Source organism: Puma concolor, chromosome E1 (genome assembly GCF_028749965.1).
Source record: "Puma concolor isolate L17-30 chromosome E1, mPumCon1.1.hap2, whole genome shotgun sequence".
Taxonomy (NCBI): Eukaryota; Metazoa; Chordata; class Mammalia; order Carnivora; family Felidae; genus Puma; species Puma concolor.
Genome location: NC_141680.1, coordinates 38,760,557 through 38,780,546, shown reverse-complemented (window position 1 = coordinate 38,780,546; position 19,990 = coordinate 38,760,557). Strand labels below are relative to the sequence as shown.

The following is a 19,990-nucleotide window of genomic DNA, read 5'->3' as shown; positions in this document are numbered from 1 at the left end:
TCTGCGGGAAAGCGGGTGCGTGCGGGCGGGCAGAGCTCTAGGCAGACCGCCAGGCCCGCCGTTCTGGCGGCTCCCGGGGCTGCGGGCGCCAAGGGGCCCGGGGACGCAGCAGACTCTCCGTCTCGGCCCCCAGACGGGCCAGCAGACTTGAGATCCCGGGGAAGGAGTAGCTCGCCCTCCCTGCCCACACTGCCCGGCTTCCGCTGCCTTCTCAGCGCCGTCCTTTCCCCGCCGCGGGCGTGGGTCGGCTGCTTTGCTGCACCTCCCTTCCCCGTAGTCCTTTAGTCACAGCGGGCGAGGACACCTTTCCTGTCGTCTCTCTGCGTTACTATGCCCCCTCCGCTCATTCCTCTTAACCCAGTACAGTCCCTGTGTGGCCCTAGGTCAGGGGGCGCGGGAAAGCCACCTCTCTCCAGTTCTCCTTCCCGAGCCGGGCTTTGCGGAAACTGCTGCAAACAGTTTAACTTTCAGAGCCTCGGTGTTGCCCCTCCGTAAAATGGGGATAGCATCGCATAGTCCACAGGAATTCGGTGAGGCTGTTTGTGTGAAGGGTCAGGACTTCCCATTCCAGTCCCTGCATAACTGGAATTACAGGGCCTGGGCAGGCGCGACCGGGTTGCTAGGAAGCTAATTTGCCCCTCTAGACCTTGCGGTCGTTTAGAGGCAGTGGATGGAGCCGGGCACCGGATGAGGCCGCATATTTGCCAAAGTATTCAGGGAGAAGTTCTCATTTCCCGTCGCCACACTGGCCCCTGAACTCTACAGCATTTAACTGCATATTCTTTTTTCCCTTTCAGAGTTGCCTTTTTGCATTATTTACTGGAATGGGTTATGTAGACAGTGCCTACAATGTATTTGTTTATATAACTATATCTTTATCATTTTCTCTAATTACAGAAGTAGTCATGGCCATTATAAATATCCAATCTTAGGGTGTTTTATAATGTAGGACGTGGTAACCCGCAGAGACAGCTTCTATTAACATCCAAGCCTCGCTGCTCTCTTACTGTAGTGGCTGGCAGAAATTCGTGTGTCCGAGCTGGCACGGAACTCGCAGGGCGGGTCAAGCGTGCTGGTTGCTAGGGCAACGCCCTGTTGTCAGGGATAGGAGGCCCGGGAGGAACTTAGGAGAAGGGGGTTGGTCCCGCCCTGGAGGCGGAGTTAGTCAGGGGAGCAGGACCCGGAGGGAGAGCGTTTCTTGCCTTTCCCTCCAGGTGGCGCTGTAGGATCGCGGATGCGGTCCTGGGGCGGGGCTCCCTGCGGCGCCGCGTGCCGGCGAGGGGCGGGGCAGGGGCGGGGTCTCGGCGGGGCGTTTACCCGCCAGTTGCTCTTAAAAAGGTATCGAGGTCCCTGAGCTGTCCCCGGGAGGGACCCTTAGGCACCGTAGAGGACTTACGTACAGAGACGCAGAAAGGGTAGGCGTCAGAGAAAGGGAAAAACGGGCGGTTCTGGGACGAAGCGAAAGAAGAGAAGTTACGTCTCCTAGGAAGTCGCTCCACCTTCCCGTTTTCCTCTGGGATCCGCCCCCGCCCTTCCCTCCTCATCCTCCGGACCTGCAACGCTTCATTCACACCCTCTGGAACTCACTGGGTGCTCTGGACACACACGCATGGTGGGGGCTGGTTGATGCTTCCTCGCCGCCAGCCTCCAGGCCCAGCCATGGTACGCTTGCAGGGCTCTAGTGCCGAAGATGTATGCTAGTAATAGGAATTACGCGGTACGGGTCAAGCCAAGAAAAACGGGCGTGTTGTTGCTCAGTTTGTCTAGAGGAAGCCTTACGCCCTTCCCTTTTGGAAGCTGGGAATGGAGAAAATGACGTAAAGAATCCCCAACAGGGTCACTATGTGTGTACCATCTTTTGTACTGTTTTCCCCAAATGTGCGCCATATCACCCATTATCAACTTAAAAAAAAATTTTTTTTTAATGTTAATTTTTGAGAGAGAGACAGAGACAGAGCATGAGCAGGGGAGGGGCAGAGAGAAAGGGAGTCACAGAATCCGAAGCTCCAGGCTCTGAGCTGTCAGCACAGAGCCCAACGCGGGCTTGAACTCACAGACTGTGAGATCATGACCTGAGCTGAAATCGGACACTCAACAGACTGAGCCATTATTTGGAGCCAGGTGCCCCAACCCATTATTTTTTACCGTGCCACACAATCATGTTGGGCTCTTCTCATCACACACGGGGCTCCGTGGTGTTAGTGTCACACCCCCTCAGGAAGATAAATCGTCCCCTTTCCCTTGACCCACCCCCTTCCCGATCGCGACCACAGGGTTACTGCCGGGACACCCTGGCACTGGGCATCCTGAAGACGAGCCACAGGGAGTGCAGGAGCCCTTATCAGAACTTATACACACTTCTCAGGCCAGGAGAGAAGGAGACCATTGACAGGAGACAAAGCAGGTTTATTAGGGTTCTGGGGCCAAGGATGCCTAAGGTCTGAGTTAAGGCAGCTCAGCTGGTTCTCATGGCCCAAGGGGCAGGTCAGGGCAGTGAGAAGGCGTGAGTCACTTCTGAAGCCAAATCTTTGCGTCTCAGAGTCCCTGGCCGGAGACCTCAGGAGTCAGTTCTGGGAGAGCCTAGGGGGACAGAGGGGTCTCTCCTCTCCGGAGGTCTTTCAGCTTTTGCCAGGATTGGGGAAATGCCCTGGGGGCAGGGAGCCCTGAATGCACAGCCTTCATTTCAGTAATGACCATTTAATTTGTTCCTTGGCAGACTGAAGAACCTGGGGGATAGGGAATAAGGTTGAAAGAATTGAGAGGGGGACTATCAAGCGCCTTAACACTGCAGTGAGGGCCAGGTCTACGAGCCCACTTTTCCTAAGTGTCCCTGTGACCCTTCGTCACTAGGTGGCACCAGCTCATCTCCGCCAGGCTTAAGTGGGGCTAGGCCAGCAACAGAGCAGTCCAAACTGGCTGCAGCCAGCTCCCGGCCCAGGCCGGAGCCTGCCGGGCCCTCCACCGATCGTGCCTCTGCCGCCCTGGGTGTGGCTGCAGGCCCCGTCTACCCACGGCACGCCATGCGAGCGCCCGCCCACAGTGCCACGTCTAGGCAGAGACTAGGCCCAGGCCAGACACTTCCTGTGCCCAGACACCTCAGCAAACCCCTAGCTCTGGTCTCAGCTGGCAGTGTATCCTCAACACCCCACCCCAACCCGCTGCTGATGTGGCACAGCTGGCAAAGCGGGCTGGCCCAGTGCTGTCCCGGGACACCTGCACTCAGATGCGGTCACTCTCACATCCTGCTGGGGAAAACTGCCTCGGTCCGGGACTTTGACAAATGCATTCAACTGTGCACACACAGTGGCAACACGGTGGGGACCCCAGGTATGTCCTTCAGTTCATCCCTCCAGCCATCAAGCCTCATTCCCCTCCACTGAAGTCCCTTCTTCCTGCACAGTCCCCCTCCTCTCTCGGAGACAGCCCGGCCCTGGGGTTCTCCTGTAGTCCCAGCCAGAAACTTAACCTTCCCCTCATCTTCGCATTCACTACCTACAGCTCCCTTGGTTTTTTTTACTCAAGAATTCCATTAACTTGCCAGGTCTTCATTCTTTCCCCTTTCAGAAAAAAATAGAGGAGCCGGGCTAAAGAGCTTTCCATGCATTTGCTTTTCTGATTCTCATAGCAACTCTAAGAGGAGCGTCCTGTGATTGTGTGGGGGCCCGGAGAGGTTGGGTAACTTGCTGTGGGTCACCCAGCTTGCAGGGGGTAGGGCGGAACGTACATCCTGGGATGACTCCCACCAGCGCCTGTGTTCTCAACTGCTCTGCTCATTGCTCTCCAACCTCTTTCTGGCCTGAGAAACTGCCATGTGGCTCCCTCTTCCCGGTAAGGTGTGAGGAGGCACCGGGACCTGGGAGGAGGGAGCCGCCATGGCAGTTTGCTGGAGCAGCAAAGTCAGTAAAGGAAGGGGGCAGCACACCTGGGGCTCCACACGGGATGGCTTGGGTCCATCTCTGCCTTAGCTATCACAGCAGGAGGTAGTTAGTGCACGAGGGCAGGAAGTTCCATAAAAGCAGGATTAGTCTGGGCAGAGAGACCTGTGGGCAGACAGAACGGAGGTCAGTCAAGCAGTCGGCCTGACAAGCAGGAAGTTTGCACAGCTGTGGAACCAGTCAGGCCACGGATCCAGGAACCGGCGCCCGGCCGCACATGCATCCCAGATAGTACCATGCGGGAGACTGGGCCGGGACAGGCTGTTCCACAGCCAGGTCATTCAGGGGCAAGGTGGCGAGTGGAGGTGGTTAGATCCTGTCACAGATTTGAGGGTCCCTTAACAGCCCCAGCAGAAACCCTGAACAGCAAGGGGTGAGGTGGTACGAAAACTCCTATTTGCTATCCCTTCTGGGTTTGGGGGCCCATAAGTCCCCAGAATGCTTCGGGGGACAAGTGACCCAGCCATCTCCAGCGTGGTTGCTTACGACCCTGGTTTTTCAGCCAACTACACCAAGCCAGATGAGGTGGGTTGCTAGTAAGGCATGCATCATTTATTAATGGCCAGCTCTGTACCATCTTGGAGACTCTGGAAACCTCCAGTGACTCTCTCTGAGAGATGGCCTGTCACTGCCTCATCTCTTCCCTCCTGCACCCCTAACATCTCAGCCTCGATAGTCCCACTGGGTCCCCCTGGGAGGCTCCCTCTGTCCCATTCCTGCCCAAGGCAGACAACGGGGGCCTACCTGGGCCACGCTCTGTTCAGTCAGGCTGCTGTCATCTGCCTGCGGGGAAGCAGTGTCAGAGAGTGGTCAGACCAGGAGACGGCATTGGGTAAAGAAAGGGAGGTGAAGGAAGGGAAAGGGGGCTTCAGAGGAGGTGGTGGGGTGGTGCAGTGGTTAGGGGAGCCAGAACTGCACCTGTATCACCGGTGAGGGGAAGCCCCACGGCCTGCCACTTGGAAGCCAGGACCCCGGGGCCCGTCAATGGGTGTATGGGGAGCAAGGGCATGAAGGGAATAAAGATGGGAGAAAAGGTTTCATCCAGACATGAGAAGCCAAACTAGGCAGGGAGGGTCTATCTGTACCTCCACTCTCCAAACTCAAGGCCAAGGCAGCCATCTGGTGCCTTTTGGTGACTTTCTTTCTTTCCCCAGTCCATACTTGCCACTGGGGAGGATGGTGAGGTACTTGGGAATTCTAAAGGGGGGAGGGCAGGAGGAGATCGCTTGTACTAACTGCCATCTCCACCCCCCCCACCCCCCGCCCCTGAAAACTAGTAGTTGCTTCTGCTGGAAGAGTCTGGGTTCCTAGCATCTCGCCTGCGCCAGGAGGATAGGGGGTGGGAGGGTGGGAAGGGCAGCCTGGGGGAGATGGGAGTGAGGGGCATGCAGGAAAATTCTTACCCTAAAATTCACCTTCTGGATCACTTGCTGGGGGTCGCTCTCCAGAATCACACTACAAGAGAGAAACCCCAGGAGGAAAATCAATGCCATGACACTCCCCTCTGCCTCTTCTCCCTGCTAAGCCTCCTCCCTCTGACCCCCACCCCCCTTACTGCATCCTGCAGCAGCCCCCCTCCCGGGGGTCCTCTCCCCCTGGTATTCCTCAGCCAGAACTCTCCCTTACTATGGACAGCCCTCAGCTTTGGTTCCTCTCCACATCAAACCTGGTCACACACTTGGTTGTCACTGGGCAAAAGCTTTGAAACGGGGTGAGGGCAGGCCGGTCTAGAATGGTCAGAGGGTCAAAAGCAGAGACGGAAACCCTTTGAGCTCTGAAAAGTTCTATTCGCATTCTGGGTGTAGGGAGGGATTCAGATGCGGTGAAGGAAGGGAGGCCCCTGGGGATCCCATTTTGTTTCACTCTTATTCTACGCCACAGGGTCATACTGTACACGAAAGTAGTGGAACAGATAAAATAAGAATCTGCCTTCCGTTTCGATAGACCCAGGTTTCAAGGCTTTGCTCAGTTTTGCTCAGTCTTTCACAACACAGCGGGGGCACTATGAAGCTGTTGTGAGGATGCTTCAGGGTGCAGGTGCGAGGGCTGGTCGCTGTGGGTGGGACAGAGGCAGTGGGATTGACCGAGTGCCCCTCTTTACTCAATGAGGCTCCTCCAATGCAGACGCCGAATTTTTCTTTCATACCAGTCCCAGGGAAGTGAACAGATACTTCTCGAAGAGCTTCTTCCAGGCCCTATCACTGGGGCACCTGGCAGCCCCTCACCAGAGATCCTTTCACCCATAAGACAGAAACATCCCGGGGTGCCTGGGTGGCTCAGTCCGTTAAGGGTCCGACTTTGGCTGAGGTCATGATCTCGCCGTTAGGGAGTTTGAGCCCCATGTCGGGCTCTGTGCTGACAGCTCGGAGCCTAGAGTCTGCTTCGGATTCTGTGTTTCCCTCTCTCTGCCCCTCCCCACCTCGTGCTCCGTCTCTCAAAAATAAATAAACATTAAAAAAAAAAATACAGAAACATCCCAGCCAAGGTTCCAGTCCTGGCACTGTCTCAACTGACATTCCCTGATTTTCCTTGGAGGGAAACTGAGTTCCTCAGGGGGGCTCAGAGACCTGGAGGCATATAAAGCTTACATCCTCCCTTCCAAGGGCTCTTCCAAGGCCCTGCGCTTCATTTCATATTTGTAATAGTGTGTGCATTTGTGTGTGAGTGCGCGCGCGCGCGCGCGCGTGTGTGTGGCTGTGCTCCTTAAAGAGGTTCCGCCAAACTGCATATACTTCCGGTCCCACGAAGCCTGGGTCTTATCCCACTCACTTTGGGGTTCTGGCAATTAGCACAAGGCCTCGCCTCAACAGGCAGTCGACAGAGAGGGAAGGAGGAGGGAAGGAGAAAGGAGTCCCGCCGTACCCCATCTCCCAGAGTGTGTGTGGTGGTACAGTGTCGTGGAAAGAGCATAGTCTCTGGAACCATGCACATGGTGTTTGATCCTGGCCCTGCTGCTCCCTAGTCATGGGACCTTGGAAAGGTCCCTTGAATTTCTGAACCTCTGTTTCCTCATCTCTAAAATGGATGTTATGAAAGAGGCATGTTTTTAAGGTGATTGGTTTCTGTTATCCTTTGCCCCAGAGCCAGAATTTCCTTTTCTCCCTCGATATCAACGCCCCACCCCATGGAAATTCACTAATCAACCCTTCTCGCAAGAGCTCCCGGCTTCCCACGAACATCCTAGCATAGCGGTAGCATAGCAGTTTATTGAACGAGAGCCCAGAGCCGTGAACTTCACCTGCCTCGCCTCATTGAATCCCCACTGCCTATGAGGAAGGTAGTCAGTCCCCTATCCCCATCGGAAAGATGAGGAAAGGAAGGCTGAGGCAGAATGAGCAGTGGCCCAGGTCACACATCTAGCTGAGGTTGGAATGGAGCTCTAAGAGCGGGAGGTATGCAGGCAGTAGGGAGCAGGATGGAGATCTTCCAGAGAGGGGCAGGGGCCTTTGCTGCCCCTTTTTTTCTGGGCACTGGAGATCAAACCATTCCCCAAACCCTGCCTTTCAACAGTCTGCCAGAGTTCAGCATCAGATGACTTTCTTGTTTGCTTGACTTTGGCTAACATGGAAATCAACCTCCATCCTCGTGAGTGGGGTGGGGGGATGGGAGCACTGGGAATATGCCGGGGTGGGGGGCAGGGAGGGAAGAGTTGGCCAGAGAGCCAACAGTGTGCTTGGTACAATCTAGTGCTGTTGACCCTCAAAGGCACCTCCTGCTGTGAGTGTCCCTGAGCAGCCCCTCTTCTCTCCGGCCCTGGTCCTCACCCGCCATCCACAATCTCGTCCAGCACCAGGAAGGCTCCGTCCATGTTCTCCAGCAACCAGCGCTTCTCCACGTTCTTCCTGAAGGCAGACAAAGCTCCTGGCCGTGAGGAGCTGCGTTTCTGCCTAGATGAGGCAGACTCTCTCTCCTTCCACCCATCCCCCCACCCCACCCCCCGACAAGCACTGGGGAGGAGAACACCAAGGGCAGTGAGGGAGCGCCTAGGCAAGGGATTCCTGAGCAGAGGACAGGTCTGCTTCCTTAGGCCCTCCTCCGCCCGACCTCCCACACGTGGGGCATTGACATTACACCCCCCGAGTGACCCCTAATGCATTTCATGGCTAGGTTAGATGTCACAGCCATACTATACTTGATTGTCTCGACTGTGGACATTTATGGTTGGATTATCCTGGTTTGATTTACCCAAGCCATGTTCACTGGGATAGATACCAGGTAACTGAATGGGGAGGCAATGGAAACCACCCTGAACTTCAAGGAAACAAAACAAAACAAAACAAAACGGAATTTGGGTCTCTGTTCTAATGTAAACAGATTGCAACCTCAGGCAAATCACCCAGCTTCTCTGGACCTCATTTTCTGGCCAAACCCTCCGGTGGCTCTGCTCTAGGTGATACCGCAGTGGTCCCGGGAAGGGCAGGGGCCTCGAGGCGGATGCTCTGGCTCCAGTCTTAGTCTTTTGGGGACTTCAGGAGGAAAGCAGAGGAAGGGCCCTGCCTCTGTGATCTATCAAGGCCTGGGGGATGAAGGCCTTGGAGGGCAGAGGACCTCACTCACCTTAACACGTGGTTCAGGGACTCAAACAGGCAGGTGAGGACAGACATGAGCATCAGCTGAGGATGGGTGGAGACGGGAGGAGGAAAACACAAGAGCTTGAGGTCGAGAAGGCCAAACGGAGAATCCAGGGCCTACCTGTGTGGGCAGCTGTCCCCTTCCAGAGAGGACAGGGCTGGAGACTGAGTGCAGCTGGACCTCAGGCGTGCGTGCCTCCCTGGCATGGGCTGAGAAGCACTGGAGTGCCCCACTGTGGGACACTGAGTGTACCCTTCCCCAGTGGTATTTTAAGGAAGAAGCAAAGACTCCCTGCAGAGGACTTCACTTCTGGTTCCCAAGGACACTAAGAGGCACCGTGGATATGAACCATCCCAGAAGGAGCCGCTTCTGGCTGCTCCCCATCCCCCAGAGCCTAGAAGGAGGGGTACCAATGAGGAGCCTTCAGAACCCAGCTTCTACCCCGGAGCCCGAGCCGTAGACAGACCCTCCCCATCACCCCAACCTCCTGAATTCACCTCATTCTCGTGGGAGGAGCCCACCACATACAGGAAGAGGTCAATGCTGCTCTTGTAGACGATGGTCATGCCCCCGAAAAATGCAATCTCACCTAGAAGTGGAGGGGGCTTTCAGGTCTGGCCACCTCTGCCGGGTCCCTCCTCCTGATCTCCAGCTCTGCCCGTCTCCCCCTTTTTCCTCCTCTTTCCAAGGAACCCTTGACAAGACTAGCGCAAGGGACACTACCACCGGGCTGCTGTGTGTCCTTTCCTCCAGGCTCTACTCTATTTCTAGAGACCACCTCATTCTGAGGAGTCAACAAACCCAGTGCAGGGTTGACTTCCGCCCCCCGCCCCCCACCCCCACTATGTGCAATGCCTTGTGGGGACATACAATGCCACTGGCCTCTTCTGCCGAGAGAGAGGTCTTGCCGTGTTGGGGGGTGGGGTGGGGGGTAGAGTGGGATCGGGAGTGAAGGTTCCCTACAGGAAGGGAGAGAATAACAGCTGGGAAGGAGAGGAAAAAGAACCTCTGAGAAAAAGGGGATGGCCTGTGGGTACGTATGGCTGGTAGGGACAGATGTGTCCAGATGGAGAGGACGGTGAAGTGCATCTGAGAGTTCTGAGCAAGGAAGAGGCAGACACTTACTGTCAGTTCGGCTGGTCTTGCTGAAGACATTTTTCTCAAAGGCCATCTGCTCCTTCAAGGAGGGGAATGTATCATCATAATACTATGAGAAAGGGAAGGAGAAGGGGTGACAGGTTTCCACAGAGCCTGGATCCCCCCTGGACGGGCGGCAGAGAATGTAGGTGCTGGCCAACCAGAGCCCCATCTCCTCTGTTTGTTGCCCTTTAGGCCGTATGCTCGCTGTTTCCCCATAGACACAAATTTTAAGCAAAGAACGTCGTAAGAAGTAGAGGAATTTTAAGCCCTGCCTTTCGGAGCCCTCTCCTGATTTCCTGGCGGCTTTTGGCCATTTGGCAGATGTGCTGTGCGCTAAGGACTGGGGTGGCCACTAGGTCCCACCGTTTCTACAGGAAGCGGAGTCTGCAGGAAAGATGGCAGAGCCAGGGGGCCCTTGTGACAACCATCACCGTCATGACAGCTACTTTATTATCCCCATTTTGTTGATGGGGAAGTTGAGGCATGAAGAAATCAGATGATCTCCCCCAACATCTCCTAGTTGTAAGGGGCAGAGCCAAGCAGGGTCTGACTGTAGACAGGGGAAGGCTAAGTATTTAAGGGAACGTTCCCAGCACCCACCAGCTAACTAAATCAATGCTTTCGTGTTTGGCTTTGGTGAGCCCGTTTCTCTGACTCAGTTTCTTAATCTGAACAGGGATGGGTCCCGCTGGGAGGAGGCCCTAGAGCCTAGGCATTGCTGATCCACGTCTGATCATCTGCTGGAGCACAGTGTGGTCGGCTGAGCTTTCAGCGTTCTGGATGTGGATTTTGCCACTTGGTAGTCCCCTCTGCAGGCATCTTAGTCGCCTCCCTGCTGGCCACTGCTGTGGCGAGCAAGCTCATTTGAATACCAGGAAGACAAAAAGTTTCAGTCCCAAACAAACAAACAAACAAACAAACAAACAAACAAACCTAGAAGGCATTTCGTAGCTAGTTTAGGTGCCATAGCCCTGCTGTAGCTGATTGTGCTGACGACAGACATTAATTTTCTGGATTATCCTAGTTCGGTTCCCCCAGGCCGCGGAGGACAGATACCGGACAACCGGATGGTTGGTGTAGTGAAAATCACCCTCCCGAGCTTCAGGTCGGAATACCTGAGTTCAGATCTGTGTTCTGATAGTGGTACTTGTGACCTCAGGCAACTCATTTAGCTCTCTACACCACATTGTCTTCATTTATGAAACGAAAAAGTTGGGTCGTCTGGTCTCTAAGATCTCTAAGCTACGTTCTCAGACTTCTCCGACTAAATCCTCAGTGTTTACCAAACTGTAGGAGAAAAGTGGAGGTTGCCTCTTTAGAGTTGGGGACTAAGACTCCTCGGCTCCAAGCTCAACACTCCACTGACCTCTCAGGAGGTCCCTTCCATGCCCAAGGTCCAGCTGGCCAGTGGAAAGAATGGTAAGAAGACATTTCAGGGAATGTGAGTGGAAAGAGGGGACTTCAGGGGCCAGCAGTCTGACAAGGCAGGAGGATGCACAGAATGATCTTTGGAGGGGGTCTAAGCCCGGCTGCTCTGAATCACAGAGCCCACAGTGGGGATCTCCTGAGAGGGGAGTCAGCTGGGATGGGGACTTCTGTTTTGGGGGCTGGAGCACCGTGTGTTCAGGGGCCTTCTGGTGAGGGTGGGAGGTTACCTTGGCTAGGAGGCGGTGTCCGTCATTATCTAGGATGAAAACAGCCTTGACGGTGTAGAGGGAAGGTTCCTGCAACTGACACCAGGGGAGAGCTCCGTTGGCTCCTGACTCAAGGCAGACACCCTGCCATTGGCTCTATGGCATCTGCTGGCCCCAGGGGTCCATCCTCAGGCTCCAGCGACCCCAAAGGTCCACAGCTGGTTCTGGCCCAACCCTGTGCTACCCGGGCCAACTCCAGCGCCTGCTCCACTCCCAGGCAGATGTTCCACTGCAGGCCCCGGGTGGGCGCTGTGCCCATTGGGTGCAGAAGGTCCGTCCGGGCCCAAGTTCTGTCATGCACTGACTGCTCCAGAGCCCGAGTCGGAGTGTATCACAGAACCTGGGCCGGGGGGACAGCGGCGCCGAGCCTCCTCCTTCCAGCGAACCCCGGGCCGAGGCTGGACCCGCGCTCTCAGCGCGCCCCCAGCCCCCTGGCCCGGGGAGGGGGGCTCCAGAAGCACGCACGTCAGCCGACGGCCCGTGGGACCTGGAGTCCCGGGCCGCCCCGCCACTCCTCACCCCTCCCGGCGGAACCTCGGGCCACCCCCACCCCCAAGCCGTGCCCATCACCTCTCCGAACTGATCCAGAACTTCACCCCACGCGCGCTCAAGCCGGGCCTCCTCGCGGGTCCGCGCCCGTAGAACTTTTTATCCCCTGCCCTGGCCCGGGACCCCTCCCCGGGCGGGGGCCCCAAGTTCCCGGGCGCGGGGGCGCGGGCCGTGAGTTGGCGGACCACCCCCCCCCCCCCCGCCCCCAGCCCAGCTCCCGCCGCCCGGGACCCCGGCGCCCGCCCGCTCCGTACCCGCAGCCCCGCCGGCTCCCCGGCTCTGGCTGGCGGCGCCGGGCCCCCGGCCTGGGCCGCCGCGGCCCCCTCCCCCGGGTGCGGACGTGGCCAGGCCTCCGGCCGCTGCATTCCGCTCGCCGCCTCGCGCTGACAGCGCCGCCCGCCGCCCCGCCTCCGCCCGCCCGGCCCGCCCTGCCCGCCGGGCCGCCCCCCGGAGGCCACCGCCTGCGCGGTCCCCGCGGCCCGCAGGCCTGGCGCCCTCCCCCTGTGCCCCGCTGTGCGTGTCTTTTCCTGTTCCCGGTGGTCCTTTCCTGCCTCTTGCCCTCCCCGCTCTGCCTTCCCGCCCACTCCGCGCTGCGCCTCGCAGCCCAGCTCCCTTCACCCCACTCCTGCCCTCTCTCCTCCTCCGCTCCCCGCTCCTCTGGGTTCGGCCAAGTCCAGAGCTCTCCGAAGCCTCAGGCTGCCCCGGGACCAGCCCTGCTTTCCCCTCCTGCCTCCCCGCTGGCCCGTGAGTTGGGTTTGCGCGGGTGTGCGCAGGCTGTCCTGGGGCCAAAGCCCAGTTTTGTCTCTTGACCCCTGGTAGATAACTCGGGGACAAGTATCTCGAATCATCCTTCGGGTCTCAGGGGAAGGTTCTAGGAGTGAAAGCAGACAAGAACAGTTCTGGGGAGACCCTTTTATGCAAAATACTTTCTCCCACTCCTCAGGAAGGGAGCCGAGGTCCCTTCCTCCCCCCCTCCCCCCCTCCACCGAATCTCTCAAGACACAGGACAGTTTGTGGCAGGACAGATGCCTCGCAGCACGAGTGCTTCACCAGGCATCAGGCGTTGCCATACTTTGGTTTCTTTGGTCTAAATATACCGGAGTTCAAACGTTCACTTCAGGATACTTAAGGCCAGTGGGAAATTCACACTCCAGAGGTACAAAGTGAGTGGTACTTACCCGTTTACCCCTAACAACACCATGCAGGTATTTTGCATTTAAACACTGTTACAGGCGTCACCAAATGTAACTCACACGTGTGAGGGAGGTACCGTCACCCACATTTTAAGGGGTGGGGAGATTCAGGTTTTGTGTGACCTTATCAGGATGGTGCAGCTAATAAAGACTTCAGTTGACTGGGGATTGGAAACCAGGTTTCAGGCTCAACATTGGTTGTCCCTTCTTCTCAAGGCCTCTTACCCTGTGTACTGCACTCACTCATCCAGATGCCTGTCAAGGGGACTCTTCCTCTGCTGAGAAAGATCTTCTCACTATTCAAGTGTCACCTTCATCACCAAAGGGAACCTAACCCATGGAATCGAACTTGGTAGATCTCTCCTGTCACATTCTCTGTCTCAGCACTCTATTTATTTAATTTATTATTACTCTTTATTTTATTTTTTTAAGATTTTATTTATGTATTGTAAGTTTATTTACTTTGAAAGAGAGAGAGCTGGGGAGGGGAAGAAAGAAAGGGGAGAGAGAGAGAGAGAGAGAGAGAGAGAGAGAGAATCCCAAGTAGGCTCTGCACTGCCAACACAGAGCCTGATGCAGGGCTTGAACTCATGAACTGTGAGAGTTCTGAACTCTGAACTCTGAGCTGAAATCTAGAGTCAGACACTTAACCAACTGAGCCACCCAGGTACCCCTTATTATTATTATTTTTTGAGAGAGCGAGAGGGCACAAGTGAGTGAGGGGCAGAGAGAGAGAGAGAGAGAGAGAGACTCTGCGATCACCCAAAGTGGGGCTTGTTTTCACTGAAAGCAGGGCTTTGCTCACTTGAAGTGAGGCTCCTGCTCACCCTAAACATGACTTGAGCTCACCCAATGCAGGGCTCGAACTCACAAACCACTCATGACCTGAGCTGAAATCAGATGCTCAACCGACTGAGCCACCCAGTTGCCGCTATTTTTTTTAAATTTTCAAACCAAATTCATCTTTTTCTTTCTTTCTTTTCTTTTTAAGTTTATTTATTCTTTTTTGGGGGGGAGGAACAGAGAGAGAGAGAGAGAGAGAGAGAGAGAGAGAGTCCAAGCAGGCTCTGCATTATCAGAGAGGAGCCCAACAAAGGACTCAGACTCACCAACCTGTGAGATCATGACCTGGGCAGAAAACAAGAGCTGGCTGCTTAACTGACTGAGTCACCCAGGTGCCCCGAGTTATTATTATTCTTTAAATAGTCTCCATGCCCAACGTGGGGCTCGAACTCGTGGCCCTGAGATCAAGAGTTGGATGCTGTACCAACTTGAGCCAGCCAGGGGTGCCTCCCTAGTGATTTCTTATATTGTACCTTTCTCAATCTCTGAATATCGTCTTTATGAATTTACTTACGTACAAATGTGTATGGTCCTTCTCCCCAACAGGCTTTGAGTCCTAGGAGAACAGAGGTAATGTGTCTGTCTTGTTCACTGTGGAATCCCTGGGGCCCTGGACAGGGCCTCCCATGTGACAGGTACTTAATAACCATTTGTTGGGGTGCCTGGGTGGTTCGGTTGGTTGAGGGTCTGACTCTTTTTTTTTTAATTTTTTTTTTAATGTTTATTCATTTTAGAGACAGAGAGAGACAGAGCATGAATGGGGAAAGGTCAGAGAGAGAGGGAGACACAGAATCTGAAACAGGCTCCAGGCTCTGAGCTGTCAGCACAGAGCCCGATGCGGGGCTCAAACTCATGGACCGTGAGATCACGACCTGAGCCGAAGTCGGTCGACCAACCGACTGAGCCACCCAGGTGCCCCGGGTCTGACTCTTGATTTCAGCTCCTGTCATGATCCTAGGGTCATGGGATAAAGCCCTCTGTCAGGCTCTGCACTCTGCTTGGAGCCTGCTTGAGATTCTCTCTTTCTCCCTCTGCCCCTCTCCTCCTGCTCCTACTCTGTCTTTATAAAGTTAAAAAAAAAAATTTTTTTTAAAGCATTTGTTAAGTCAATGAGTAAATGAATTCAGGATGAGAAGGATAGTACATAGTCACAGACTGCCTATTTTATTTGTATTTTTTTTAATGTTTATTTTTGAGAGAGAGAGAGACAGACAGAGTTCAAGCAGGGGAGGGGCAGAGAAAGAGGCAGACACAGAATGGAAGCAGGCTCCATGCTCTGAGCTGTCAGCACAGAGCCTGACTCGGGGCTAGAACTCACAGGCTGCAAGATCATTACCTGAGCTGAAATTGGACTCTCCACCGACGGAGCCAGGCAACCGCCCCCCCCCCCCCGACTACGTATTTTAAACAAATAATAATAAAAACATGCTTATCAGTGAAACCAGATTTTACGTGCTGTAAAAATGTTTGTTGAGTGCTTACTGTGTACAGGTACTTTCCCAGTCATTGGGATGCAATAGTGGACAAAGCAAACAAAATCTTTGCTTTCGTGGAGCTGATATTCAAGAGTTTTTGTGTGTGTGCACGCATTTCTGTGGGAAACAGAGGACACAAATAAATTAGGTATTACGTGAGTTGGTGATGACTGCTAGGAAGAAAAATAAAGCAGGAATGGGGATCAGGAATGTGAAGGGGTGTGGAGTGAGGGCAGAATGCCACTTTCATTAGGGTCATTTGAGAAAGTCTTCAAGAAGGTGACATTTGAACAAAGAACAGAAAGAAGTGAGAGAGCGAGCCACGCAAGCACCTGAGGAAAACATCTGCCGAACCTCTTTCTGTGATGATTTAGAAGACACATCTGAATCTTCCTTGCAGGCTATCAGAGTTATAATGGTGAACATGAATCAACACTATTTGGTGCAATGGGGGAAAAGACGCAGTCTTTTATTTGTTTGGATTCCAGATCATCAGAAGTTATGTCAACGGTCATGCTGGCTCGGTATGTAATAAAAAAAAAAAAAAATACTGATTTGATTATTTCAATGCCTTAATGTTTTTGGCAGCTAGTTCATTTTTAGCTCATATTTACAAGGACAGCATTGAAAAGCCTCCAGGGGGCATTTCCTAGCCTCTGTGTGGCATATGGTCCCCACAGTGGGAGAGGGTCAGCTTGCAGAAGAGGGGAGGGAAGGAGGCCAAGGAAGTCAGGGGACTTAGGGAGCCTGTGTGGCTCCAAGGGGAATGGGGGTGGGGGTAGGGGTGGAGGTGGGAGAGCTGGTTACAGGACAGTCGACTAGAAGGCACTAGAGAGGGGCATAGGGGCTGGGATGAAAGAGAAGGCCCTGGAAGGAAGCTCAGGAACCACAAAATCCTCCTCACTGCCGCCTCTTCCACCTTGGTTGTTGTTAATCCTTATAATCACCAGGATCTCTTTACATGTTTACGTGCTGTAGTGAAAAAGTGAGTTCAGAGGCCTCAAGTTGAACTTTTCCGGGAGGAGATTCTCCCCGGTGATGGTTCTTTCTCTAAAGTCTCTCAGCAGAGACCTCAGGATTCCTTTCTGTCCTCCGGGCCCCCAGGATGCCCCTTTAACGTAGTTCTATGTAAAAAATACCAGCTCAGTGAGCCCAGTGGCAGGTCAGTGTCCTACAGAGCATTGTCCCAAGAGGACTTCACAGCATAAGCCTGGCAGCACCTAAGAAGCCTGCAAATGTAGCGGATGGGAAGCAGCTGGAGAGCCTCCCTGGAATGAGGAAGCCAAAGCTGTGTTCAAAAAGAATGCAGCCTCCTGTTTCCCTGCTCTTTGCTCCCTTAAGGGTGGGTGCCTTTGGAGATGGGGGGGGGGGGGGAAGGGGATGGACGGTGAGGGGCTGGGCACAGCTCTAACCAGCTAGAGTCAGAATGGATTCAAATGGGCTCCCCTCTGGGCCTTAGTATATCTTGGAGGTGAGGCCATTTTGTTTCTTCTGACTCACCCTCCTGCTGCCACATTTCTGTGCTGTCCTAGGATTTGGGCATCTGTTCTTGTGTGACAAGAAGAAACAGCTCCCTTGGGTAACAGCCTCTCTCTCTCTCTCTTTTTCTTGCTATAATGTCAAGAGGGGGAGGTGTGTGTGGAATGCGAGGTGTGGATGTGTGAGCTTGTGGCATCTTCCAGAGAGAAAATGAAAGCTTCCATGCTCTGTCTGCAGGATGAATTTCCAGTTGACCATGCTAAGGACAGTTCACGTTTCTTCAAGGCGTTTGGCCTTCTGTGGGATAATAAGGTTGTAGAGTGGGTGGAGAGTTGGGCAAGAAAGGAGCCTCATGCTCAGCGTTACCCAGTCACAGGTGGCTTTGTTCTTTATTTAAAAAAAAAAAAAACTTTTTTTGAGAGAGAACGAGCGAGGGGTGGGGGGAGGGGAGAGTGGCGGGGGGTAGGGACAGAGGCTCTTAAGCTGGTTCTGTGCTGACAGCAGAGAGCCCGATGCAGGGCTCAAACACACCAACTGTGAGATCATGACCTGAGCCAAAGTCAGACTCTTAACTGAGTCACCCAGGCGCCCCCATAGGTGGCTTTATACACAGGATCTGACTTTTTTTTTTTTAAGTAGGCTCCACGCTTGGGGCACCTGGGTGGCTCAGTTGGTTAAGCATCCAACTTTGGCTCAGGGCATGATCTCAAAATTCATGAGTTCAAGCCCCACATCGGGCTCTGTGCTGACAGCTTGGAGCCTGGAGCCTGCTCCAGATTTTGTCTCCTTCTCTCTCTGCCCCTCCCCGTTCACGCTCTGTCTCTATCTCAAAAATAAACATTAAAAAAAAAGTAGGCTCCATGCCCAACATGGGCTTGAACTCATGATCCTGAGAGCAGGCGTTGCATTGCTCTACCGAGTCAAGCGGGCGCCCCACAGGATCTGATTTTTAAACCTTTGAATCTGTATGTTGTTATCTCCATTTAGCTCAGGAGGGCCCAACAAGTGAGTGGGAGAGCCAGATTTTTGAACCCAGCTCTGAGTCCAAAACACCCACTCTTCCCACCTCACAATAGCACCTCCCCGAAATTTACCCAACATTGTTGGGGGACAATGCGGTGAGACATACAGAAAGGCTGAACTCAGCTTCATAAATTGTTACCAAGACGTGAATGAACAATGAGGTGTTTTCATTGGATAATTCCAGGAGGAGGGCATTTTAGGACTGGGAAAGAAAACATCCTAAAATCAGGTGGGGATTCGAGTCTGTGCTTGTGCATTACCACTGCTGTTCTTTTTTTTACCCAATTTGGATTCTTGCTCCGAGCTAGCGGTTCTCTACTTTGGCTGCACATAAGAATCACCTGAGGAGCTTTTACAAAATCCTGATGCCCAGGGCTGCTCTGGGAGATTCAGACTTAATTGGTTGGGGGTGGGACCTGGGCATTGATATTTTTTACAAGCCCCCCAGATGATTCTAATGTGCAGCCAGAGTTGAGAAGCAATCTTCTAAGATAGCCGAGGTAGAGGTGCATAGGGAAGAGGCAGGCTTGCCAAGAGCTTTACCTCTTTTGAGGGTTTAATGGTAACAAGCTTGCTAATGATGTTTACCATGTTAAGAAAGGAGGCCAGATGTCTGGATTAGGTGGAAAACTAATTGATTTCTTTGCAAGACATGCTAACATTTAGTATTGACAGGATGTAATCCTAGAATCTCTCAGAAGGGCTGTAAGGAACTCTCAGGCACTCATCTATTACACTCCCCTGGATTAGATGGAAGTTGGAGAGTGAGGAATGTTTATATAGATTAGCAACATTTCAAAACATTTTTTAAAAAAGGAAAAAGAATGGGCAACCAGAATAGCAGAAAGACTGGATTTCCCTTTAGGGGAAAAAGCAATTCCTGCTATTCCTGAAGAAATGCAATCCCTTCTCTGAGCGTTTCCTGGCAGGTGTCCTCCTCCCAGGATGACTGGAGGATGGATGTGCCTGCTGGTGGCAACAGCTTTTTCCAAGGAGGAAGCCGGGTCAACAGGGATATAACCCAGATGAGTAGAGAATTCAGCGTATACTTAGCGGGCTCTTCGATTACATTAAATCCCTGTGCATTAGAACTAACTCTCTTCCTGGCTTCCCACTGCCTTCTCTCCCAAGCAGTCTCGAGTCACACGGGCAAGGCCTGGTTTTTCTGATGGCTCTCAGCCTCTCCCTTAGGGAGGGGAATGCATGTGCTCACTTTTTCCAGTGGTCTTCTCAGTCTGATTTAATGGATATACCAGGACTGATGACACATCAGCATGGGATTGTTCTTTTGCTTCTTGGGTAATTGTCCTATTAACAGCTGTCCAAAGCAAAGGAGGGGGAGAGGATGCCAGGGGAAGGGAGGGCGGTGGCTTCCTCGCTGAAGGACACACGCCCTGGATTTCACAGGGTTAATCAGTGGGTTCTGGGAAGGAGGTTTGCACCTGCTCAGACTTGATCTGGAACTCTAGACTGAGTAGAAGACAGTGTTTTGATCTGATCTTCTCTTGCTACCAAGGGGTATTAAATATCCAGGACGCCCACACCCTGCCAGGCCTAACTGCCTGCTGCTGATTGAGACCGTCTCTACATCTAGATCCTCCTCAGCCCTTGCAATGGGCTAGCAGTTCTTTGTCTTTCGTTCTTCCTTCCCACCCTTGAGTAACTGCTGAGCAGGAAACTTTATCCAGTCATTCTTTAACCCAATCATACGGTTCCTGATGCACCTCCCTCCCACTGTACGTTCAAAGAATGATTATACGCATCGAAGCGCAGTACTAGAAGTTGGCAGGCAAAAGGAAATGACGGGGACAGAGTGGGCACAAACAAAAGACTTTTCCACACCTCTCCCATCCCTTCTCTAGGGATTAACAAGGAGCCCCTCCGGTTCTCCGTGCTTGCTACTCCCTCGACTTCCAGGACCCCAGGAAGGAAAGGAGAGGAGATGATGGGTGAGTGCTATCTCCACAAACTTGAGTCCCTCAAAGTGACCAAATGAATTCAGGCTTTCAAAGTGATGTGACGATATCATGTGTTATCTCCCCAGTGTGGCCTTCTCACCTACAACTGCCATTTCATTTCAGTGAATA

At 53.6% G+C, this 19,990-nt stretch overlaps 1 protein-coding gene and 1 long non-coding RNA gene across 6 annotated transcripts; one reads left to right on the top strand and one right to left on the bottom strand.

Moving 5' to 3' along the window:
• Positions 1-2,385: 2,385 nt before the first annotated feature.
• Positions 2,386-12,302, bottom strand: COPZ2 (coat protein complex I subunit zeta 2). Of its 4 annotated transcripts, XM_086687105.1 has the most exons (11): positions 12,145-12,302; positions 11,303-11,377; positions 9,633-9,714; positions 9,005-9,096; positions 8,493-8,548; positions 8,258-8,401; positions 7,700-7,777; positions 5,339-5,390; positions 4,680-4,718; positions 3,923-4,040; positions 2,386-2,726 (listed from the first exon to the last, which is right to left on the bottom strand). In XM_086687105.1, the coding sequence occupies exons 1-10, from the start codon at positions 12,253-12,255 to the stop codon at positions 3,969-3,971; spliced, it is 801 nt and encodes a 266-aa protein (XP_086543231.1). In that variant the 5' UTR covers positions 12,256-12,302; the 3' UTR covers positions 2,386-2,726; positions 3,923-3,968. The 4 variants fall into 4 exon arrangements, with proteins under 4 accessions (XP_086543231.1, XP_086543232.1, XP_086543233.1 ...); XM_086687106.1 differs by lacking the exon at positions 3,923-4,040; XM_086687107.1 differs by lacking the exon at positions 8,258-8,401 and having other exon boundaries at positions 12,145-12,301.
• Positions 12,303-12,334: 32 nt separating this feature from the next.
• LOC147574310 (uncharacterized) lies at positions 12,335-15,911 on the top strand. Of its 2 annotated transcripts, XR_015244103.1 has the most exons (5): positions 12,335-13,053; positions 13,335-13,435; positions 14,473-14,561; positions 15,418-15,549; positions 15,802-15,911. It is a non-coding gene; the product is annotated as an uncharacterized LOC147574310 (long non-coding RNA). The 2 variants fall into 2 exon arrangements; XR_015244104.1 differs by lacking the exons at positions 15,418-15,549; positions 15,802-15,911 and adding an exon at positions 14,661-15,359.
• The last annotated feature ends 4,079 nt before the right edge of the window (positions 15,912-19,990 follow it).

Bases quoted from the DNA above. Each gene is read 5' to 3' on its own strand.
- COPZ2 (XM_086687105.1), bottom strand. From the start codon at position 12,255: ATGCAGCGGCCGGAGGCCTGGCCACGTCCGCACCCGGGGGAGGGGGCC. The intron at 7,778-8,257 runs GTTGCAATCTGT...GTCTGCCTTCAG, and splicing joins AGCTGGGTGATTTGCCTGAG to GAAGAACGTGGAGAAGCGCT. The intron at 4,041-4,679 runs GTAGGCCCCCGT...GTCTGCCCACAG, and splicing joins CTGAACAGAGCGTGGCCCAG to GTCTCTCTGCCCAGACTAAT.